Here is a 9,473-nt window from a genome sequence, read left to right on the forward strand (position 1 = left end):
ACATTTTCACTTTTTGAGAAGTATAATTTCCAATTCGTAGAGATTGAAAGGGGCTTTTCAATGGTTGTTAGTTACGCTTGCTATTCACAAGCGCTATCAAACCGGAACTGAGACGTCTTTCCTGTAGTATTTTTTTTACTTCACTGAAGCATTTGATAGCTCAATTTTTGTCAAATCAAAATCAGTGATCGGGGTCGAAACGCAGTGATCACGGGATAAAAATGAAGTTATTTTAAATGACAAAAGTCACGTATTCGAATCTAGCCTGAACCTGCAACTTTGCGAATTAGAATTTTTCTGTCTAAGATTATTGCCGGTATATCGTTGGCTGTTTTTTCTTTGTTGACTTAGTAGTCTCTGTGCGGACCTTTTTAAGGTTGTTTCATATCTTCCTGTTATGATAGCTGTAATTGAAGTCAAATAAAATCTCATCTTAGAACTTTTTTTTCATGGCCACACGAAAGCTATTAATTGTCAGGAGCCACAAAAAAGCAAATGTGTAGGAGAACTTCACATCTTGGTTTATATGAATGATGATTGTATCTGGTTATAAAAAATCCTTTTTCTTTATTCATATATGATTCCTTAGCTGGGATAATTTTTCAAAACATTTTTGATGAACTGTACATTTTCAGTAGTACGTTCTTTCCAAATTGTTTTCTTTCATACTGTCTAAGTTTGGCAGAGGTATACACATGGCGGATTTATAGAAGTTTCAGATATCAATCATTGTTCTAAAAACTTTTTCAAAATTACAAATTACGCTCGCTGTCTCAAAAATTTATCTGCAGAGTAGAACATTTGAACTAAGTTGTATTTTATAAATATTTTTTTCTCAAACCATTCCGTCGCCTGCAGTTTGAGTGTGGGCGAAAGAATTTTCATGATTTCGGCTGCAATAGTGGTACCACGTTTAAGTTCTAGACTCAAAAAGCGGCCTGAACTCGCAAAAAAGAGCTTCGCTCAACAAAATAACTCTGTCTGGAATGTGGGGAATTAAGAGAAACAAACTATATTTAGACAGGCTGGATGGCCTTTCATAAATCCCCTGCGAATCGCAGAAACCACAATTTTTCATTTTAAAGCGTAATAGGAGTAAATTGTTTGTGGTTAGACTTGAAATGATTTGTGCAAGCAAGTAAAATTTGTGGTTAGACTTGAAATGATTCGTTGAATCAAGTAAAATAGTGGCACTGCTTTGATTTTGTATTAAAAAAAGTTTTCATTTTCAACTTATTTGCATGCACGTTCACAGGCGACGCTCTCTACCCCGTTTTTATGGCGGCTTCTTTTTATTTTTTGTAAAGTTGAGTTTCAAAAAAGCATTGGCAAATTGCATGAGCGCAGAAGCAATCTGATTGAATGTTATTGGTTGCGGCCTGATATTCACGAACAGCAGCGGATTAGTGGAGGGGGGGGGGGCGGACGCCCCCTTTTTCCGAGATTTGACCCCCCTACCGACCCATTTGTACTATTTGAGACATCCATTTGTACTATTCAAAATAGTACAAAAGGTTCCCCCTCTGTACTATTTTGAGGTATCCATTTTTGGCTGACTGACCTTAAAATTTTTATAAAGGCGCATACGCAATTTTTTAATCGAAATCTTGTGTGAATTTTGTGAAAACATTTTGTGTAGGAGAACTTTTTGTGAAAAAAATTTTTGTGAAAAAGTGGAAAAAACTTAAACAAAAATTCAAAATTTTGTGAGTTCATTCCCCATTTGTCAAATTTTTTTCCCAGGCTTTTCATTTTTCGATGATGAGTTTCTCTCGTCTCTTTTTTCAGAGCTTTTTTTATCGAGTATGCTGATTGTGTTTGCGTCTTGTGTAGAACAAACTTTAAAGTAGATCAAGATGTGTTTAAAAATTGTGTTTGAAAGTAGATCAAGATGTGTTTAGATGTGTCTACCACTGCCTGAGTTATTTTAGCTGCAATAGTGGTACCACTTGAAACTTCAAGACAAAAAAAACAACCTTGAGTTGCAAAAATTGAGAGTTAGAATAAACTAACTTGGTATGGAATGTGGGAAAATAGTAGAAACGGACTATTCTTTGGCAGGCTGTAAAGCCTTTGAAGAATCCTCTGCGAATCACAGAAACCACAACTATTAATATAACATGCTTTATCAGTTATATTATCAGTTAGTGGTAACTAAGCGTATATTATGAAAAACATTTCAAACTGTTTCATAAACATTAAGATTTGAATAACAACACAAATTTGCAAAATACCAAGAAGCTAGCAAAAACGATTTTGCTAAAAAATCTTTTCCCTGCTTGGTTTTGCTATTCGATATCAAAAGAGCGTGTGACAAAAACCAAGTGTGGAAATCGTAATGTTAGTTGGTTCATATCCAGGTCGACGATTATGGACGATAATCCGACAATTTTAGATAGGAACAAGAGTAGCAGGTTGATGTGTAATTTGCTCGCAAGTCGCTCAATTTGTGTCGTTTTTGGCACTTTTTGCTAAAATGAGATGAAATATGTTTTAGCAACTCTAAAAGATTACGATTTATTAATGCTCTAGTCGTTCATTTCTAGGCCAAAACTCGTTACGAATTGAACTACTTGGCAGCAACTGACTACTGACTACCTTTTTTCGGCTACCCTGAAATACTTCATTTCAAACGCGATTTTCCAAGGAGAATTTTAGTCACCAAAATATGCCTCATAATGGACAGAGTGCGATCGTATATCAAAGCCAGTTCAGCTGGATACTAGTTGCCTATAAACTCTCACAATTTACAGGCAAAAAAAATTTCAAGGAAGCGCTGAATAAATATACAATATGTTGTTTTCTCTTTTTATAAATAAAATTTTCATATTTTTATCACTTCGGTTTCTGAAAAAAAAATATTATTAAAATTAATTTCAGCTATTTTGGCTGACTTCGTTGTCTCAAAACTTAATATTTGAACGCAACGCCTAATCGTTTTTAAATTTACTGTTTGAAAACATTTGTATAAAAGACAATGGGTAACTAAAGTTGTCGTGTCAAAGTTTAGAAGAAAAATTAGATATTCAAGAAATTTTTGGTAATTTTTTGTAATTCGAGGCCAATGGTCCCGAGAAGTTTTTTTGACAATAGAAAAGGTATCTAATGTCTAGAATGGAATCAGTAGGTCTAATGTCTAGAATGGAATCGTATTTTTGCCGGCTTAAATCCTGCAGAACAACTTTGTTGGAAGTTCGGCTTTTTTTCTAGCTTTTCGAAAGCTCCATGTAAAATTTTTTATAGCGCCCAACGGTGCACGTAATTTATTTTGTAATCATTTTATGACAAAACAATTTTTGAAGTGATTTTTTTTTTTGATTTTTCTTTTCATTTGATTTTCATCACAGTCATTCTTTTTTTAAATTTTAATCGATGCTTTTGGTCCGAATGGTGTCGTTTCAAAGAAAGCAGAAATAATTGCACTGAAGTTTTCACGCACCCAAAGTTTTCGCGCCCTCTAATTTGCATTCGCAAATTGTTTTCTACTCAGAAAAAAATAACAAAAGCTTGTTAACATTTTCACTTTTTGAGAAGTATAATTTCCAATTCGTAGAGATTGAAAGGGGCTTTTCAATGGTTGTTAGTTACGCTTGCTATTCACAAGCGCTATCAAACCGGAACTGAGACGTCTTTCCTGTAGTATTTTTTTTACTTCACTGAAGCATTTGATAGCTCAATTTTTGTCAAATCAAAATCAGTGATCGGGGTCGAAACGCAGTGATCACGGGATAAAAATGAAGTTATTTTAAATGACAAAAGTCACGTATTCGAATCTAGCCTGAACCTGCAACTTTGCGAATTAGAATTTTTCTGTCTAAGATTATTGCCGGTATATCGTTGGCTGTTTTTTCTTTGTTGACTTAGTAGTCTCTGTGCGGACCTTTTTAAGGTTGTTTCATATCTTCCTGTTATGATAGCTGTAATTGAAGTCAAATAAAATCTCATCTTAGAACTTTTTTTTCATGGCCACACGAAAGCTATTAATTGTCAGGAGCCACAAAAAAGCAAATGTGTAGGAGAACTTCACATCTTGGTTTATATGAATGATGATTGTATCTGGTTATAAAAAATCCTTTTTCTTTATTCATATATGATTCCTTAGCTGGGATAATTTTTCAAAACATTTTTGATGAACTGTACATTTTCAGTAGTACGTTCTTTCCAAATTGTTTTCTTTCATACTGTCTAAGTTTGGCAGAGGTATACACATGGCGGATTTATAGAAGTTTCAGATATCAATCATTGTTCTAAAAACTTTTTCAAAATTACAAATTACGCTCGCTGTCTCAAAAATTTATCTGCAGAGTAGAACATTTAAACTAAGTTGTATTTTATAAATATTTTTTTCTCAAACCATTCCGTCGCCTGCAGTTTGAGTGTGGGCGAAAGAATTTTCATGATTTCGGCTGCAATAGTGGTACCACGTTTAAGTTCTAGACTCAAAAAGCGGCCTGAACTCGCAAAAAAGAGCTTCGCTCAACAAAATAACTCTGTCTGGAATGTGGGGAATTAAGAGAAACAAACTATATGTAGACAGGCTGGATGGCCTTTCATAAATCCCCTGCGAATCGCAGAAACCACAATTTTTCATTTTAAAGCGTAATAGGAGTAAATTGTTTGTGGTTAGACTTGAAATGATTTGTGCAAGCAAGTAAAATTTGTGGTTAGACTTGAAATGATTCGTTGAATCAAGTAAAATAGTGGCACTGCTTTGATTTTGTATTTAAAAAAGTTTTCATTTTCAACTTATTTGCATGCACGTTCACAGGCGACGCTCTCTACCCCGTTTTTATGGCGGCTTCTTTTTATTTTTTGTAAAGTTGAGTTTCAAAAAAGCATTGGCAAGTTGCATGAGCGCAGAAGCAATCTGATGGAATGTTATTGGTTGCGGCCTGATATTCACGAACAGCAGCGGATTAGTGGGGGGGGGGGGGGCGGACGCCCCCTCTTTCCGAGATTTGACCTTTTGTGAAAAAATTTTGTGTAGGAGAACTTTTTGTGAAAAAAAATTTTGTGAAAAAGTGGAAAAAACTAAAACAAAAATTCAAAATTTTGTGAGTTCATTCCCCATTTGTCAATTTTTTTTTCCCAGGCTTTTCATTTTTCGATGATGAGTTTCTCTCGTCTCTTTTTTCAGAACTTTTTTTATCGAGTATGCTGATTGTGTTTGCGTCTTGTGTAGAACAAACTTTAAAGTAGATCAAGATGTGTTTAAAAATTGTGTTTGAAAGTAGATCAAGATGTGTTTAGATGTGTCTACCACTGCCTGAGTTATTTTAGCTGCAATAGTGGTACCACTTGAAACTTCAAGACAAAAAAAAAAAAACCTTGAGTTGCAAAAATTGAGAGTTAGAATAAACTAACTTGGTATGGAATGTGGGAAAATAGTAGAAACGGACTATTCTTTGGCAGGCTGTAAAGCCTTTGAAGAATCCTCTGCAAATCACAGAAACCACAACTATTAATATAACATGCTTTATCAGTTATATTATCAGTTAGTGCTAACTAAGCGTATATTATGAAAAACATTTCAAACTGTTTCATAAACATTAAGATTTGAATAACAACACAAATTTGCAAAATACCAAGAAGCTAGCAAAAACGATTTTGCTAAAAAATCTTTTCCCTGCTTGGTTTTGCTATTCGATATCAAAAGAGCGTGTGACAAAAACCAAGTGTGGAAATCGTAATGTTAGTTGGTTCATATCCAGGTCGACGATTATGGACGATAATCCGACAATTTTAGATAGGAACAAGAGTAGCAGGTTGATGTGTAATTTGCTCGCAAGTCGCTCAATTTGTGTCGTTTTTGGCACTTTTTGCTAAAATGAGATGAAATATGTTTTAGCAACTCTAAAAGATTACGATTTATTAATGCTCTAGTCGTTCATTTCTAGGCCAAAACTCGTTACGAATTGAACTACTTGGCAGCAACTGACTACTGACTACCTTTTTTCGGCTACCCTGAAATACTTCATTTCAAACGCGATTTTCCAAGGAGAATTTTAGTCACCAAAATATGCCTCATAATGGACAGAGTGCGATCGTATATCAAAGCCAGTTCAGCTGGATACTAGTTGCCTATAAACTCTCACAATTTACAGGCAAAAAAAATTTCAAGGAAGCGCTGAATAAATATACAATATGTTGTTTTCTCTTTTTATAAATAAAATTTTCATATTTTTATCACTTCGGTTTCTGAAAAAAAAATATTATTAAAATTAATTTCAGCTATTTTGGCTGACTTCGTTGTCTCAAAACTTAATATTTGAACGCAACGCCTAATCGTTTATAAATTTACTGTTTGAAAATATTTGTATAAAAGACAATGGGTAACTAAAGTTGTCGTGTCAAAGTTTAGAAGAAAAATTAGATATTCAAGAAATTTTTGGTAAATTTTTGTAATTCGAGGCCAATGGTCCCGAGAAGTTTTTTTAACAATAGAAAAGGTATCTAATGTCTAGAATGGAATCAGTAGGTTGCCTGAATAAATTTGAAACGGCTGTTCGTTTTTAGTAGCTTTTTGATATCCCAGACCCAATTGGTCAAGCTAACAAAATTACAGTGAAATATTTCATCCATACATTCTTATAATAGCTTGTAGGAACAAATAATTTTTTTCCATAGCCCTTTAGAAAAATCTTTTTTGAGTTGAAACTTTCGCAATTTAAATTGCTTGCTGAATTTTTGTTTGGCAAGTCACTTCCAGCTATTGTATCCGGCTATTGCCCCAAGCCAAGCAAAAGTTACTTGGTTGTTCACCCGAAATTTGTTAAAAAAGCTCATCAATTGTTTGACAGGTTCGGCATTAGAATAGTTGAAGGTAGAAGATATTTGGGCGGATTTATTGGCTCTGATGAAGGAAAAATTATTTTCACTTTAAAAAAAGGTCCAAGAATGGTTGGATTGTCTTGGCGAGTTGTCCAAAGTGGCAGAGAAAGAACCTCAAGCTGCTTTAGTTGGATTAACAAGATCACTGCAATGCGAATGGAATTTTGTCCAGAGAGAAGTCAAAGATACGTCGCAGTTGTTTGCTCCTCTCGAGAAGATGTTGGAGGAAAACTTTTTGCCAAGCTTGATAGGAATTCTAGTGTCGTGTCACATACTCAGATCGTGTTTTGTATTCACTTCCTGTCAAAAGAGGGGGACTAGGTGTGCGAAATCCAATAGAAGGTGCGGAACTAGCATTTTCCACTTCACGTGAAGCAACCAACTTTCTCGTGAGTTCGATCCTTTTCCAAGATGATTTCGACCAAACTCTACACAAAACAAAGATGATAGAAGCAAGAAAAAACCAGGAGGAGAAACAAAATGCTGTGGACATAGATAAACTCGATGAATTGCTTGCAGTTTTACCAGCAGATCAGAAACGAGCGATCCGGAGAATAATCGACAACAACTGTTCCTTTTGGGTAACTTCGCTGCCTTTGTTGAAAGATAATTTTGATTTGTCAGCCACAGAGTTCAGAGACGCTCTAAGTGTCAGTTACAGAAAACCACTCAAACGTTCTTTCTCGAGATGCGATGGATGTCAACAAGATTTTGACTCACAGCATGCACTTTCTTGCAAGAAGGGCGGACTGGTAACACTACGACACAACGAAATAAGAGACGCAGTGGGCGATCTTGCTTCAATTTTGTGGAAGGATGTGAAAAGAGAACCTGTCGTAAAAGAACCAGATGTAGAAAATGGAACCCCGGCACTAATTGCAGATCTTTCAGCTCGTGGGGTTTGGGATAGACAGTCGGCTGCGTCGTTCGACATCCTTGTTACAGACACTGACGCTCCGTCTTACCAAAACCGCAATCCGATGAATGTACTGAAAACTGCAGAGATTGAGAAAAAAAATAAGTATGGACCAGCTTGTGAAGAAAAACACATGTCTTTCACTCCACTTGTCACTTCAATAGATGGTGTTTTGGCACCGGAGTTCACGTTTTTCCTCAAACGACTAGCAGATGGTCTGGCATCAAAATGGGACCGCCCATATAGTCATGTCATGTGATAGGTGAGATGTAGATTTTCATTTGCTATACTAAGAGCAACCAACATTTGCATCCGAGGCACAAGATTCAATTGGCGATCCCTCGGCGTTGAGGACGGTTACACAATTGGAATGGCATTCTAAATATTCACACGCTGTTAACTGGGGCTTTCATCGCGCATAACTGACTCCTATGATATTAGAATTTCGACACCATTTGCATATTATTTCGAAAAATATGAGATGTTTGAAGATAAAAACACAGGATGACAACTGTGAACAAGCAACAAAAACTTTTCCTTGCACCATTCGAAACCAATTTGTTTTGATATGGGAATAAAATTTTTGAGAAACCTACTAGAATCATTTTTGATTTTTTTTCCATCAAGATGCCGGTGTGCTGCTAGTGATTCCACCAAGTGTTTAGGGTCATAAGGTTGAATCTATCTCTATATCTTACTAACGCGATCGTTTGTTCTCTGTGAAAAAGAAACCTGTCAATCCTGTCTATTCTAACATTAGCTTAAGCGGTGTCAAGGCTCACTCTTTGTTAACTACGAAAAAATTATAGTTGCTCATTCATATCAATTGCTCAATCAAATCATATGCTCAATCAAATCATATCAATTCTTCTAACAACTTATTTAACTTTATTATTAAATCATTCCAATTATGATTACAATTTTCAGATAGAATTTTAGGCGACATCACATTAAAAGTTATACTTGCTCATTAATATCAATTGATTCTTCTTTTACTACTTATTTAACTTTTTTTTTAAATTTTGCATTAATTCAGTTTTCAGATCGAAGTTTAGGAGATATCACAGCCTGCTCAAAAAAAGTTTCTGAAAATTTTTAAGTTCTTTTGATAGCTGCGTGCATGTTAACTCATTTTGGGTCGCAAAATTGTTCGCAATTAAATCTTTGATGTTCACCGACGATATGGTTCCGAATCCTTTTCAAGTAACTTTCACTTTGATTCTAACAATTGGTTTTAAAAAGGGGTTAAATTGTAGTGGGGTTATCTGATTTCGGGGTTATATGAGAGGGGGTTAAGAAAACGGGGGTTACAAAACACGGGGTGATAAGCTTGGGAACCAAAAAATACATCTACGGAGCAACCACGTGTCGCCCTGAGTCGATCGGCGTGATATTCCCACTCATAAAACTAGCTCTGGAACTGGCCAAGAATGCAATGACTTCAGCTACCTCTTCCACAGTTCCCAAACGTCCCGAAGGATGCACGGCGGCGTTCATTTCCCAAAACTTTTCCGGATCCTCTCCCATGACTCCTGCTGTTTGAAAAATATCAGTGATGATAGTTCCGGGGTTGACCGAGTTAACTCTTACGCCAGAGGTGGCCAGTTCGAGAGCCAGACATTTCGTGAACATGTCGAGGGCTGCTTTAGACATGCAGTAATCTCCTACGCCTGCTTTTGCTCGTATCCCCGCAAAAGACGAATTGTTAACGATGCTTCCCTGTAAT

General features: G+C 35.8%; 1 protein-coding gene across 1 annotated transcript; it reads right to left on the reverse strand.

Annotated features, from left to right (window-relative positions):
- Window positions 1-9,097: 9,097 nt before the first annotated feature.
- LOC134848615 (L-xylulose reductase-like) lies at window positions 9,098-9,400 on the reverse strand. The gene has a single exon (XM_063866134.1). It carries the CDS (start codon window positions 9,398-9,400, stop codon window positions 9,098-9,100), a length of 303 nt encoding a protein of 100 aa, XP_063722204.1.
- Window positions 9,401-9,473: the final 73 nt, after the last annotated feature.

This window comes from Symsagittifera roscoffensis, chromosome 6 (assembly GCF_963678635.1).
Source record: "Symsagittifera roscoffensis chromosome 6, txSymRosc1.1, whole genome shotgun sequence".
In the NCBI taxonomy this organism is placed as follows: Eukaryota; Metazoa; Xenacoelomorpha; order Acoela; family Convolutidae; genus Symsagittifera; species Symsagittifera roscoffensis.

Excerpts from the sequence above, each read along its gene's own strand:
- LOC134848615 (XM_063866134.1), bottom strand. The coding sequence starts at position 9,400 with ATGTCTAAAGCAGCCCTCGACATGTTCACGAAATGTCTGGCTCTCGAA.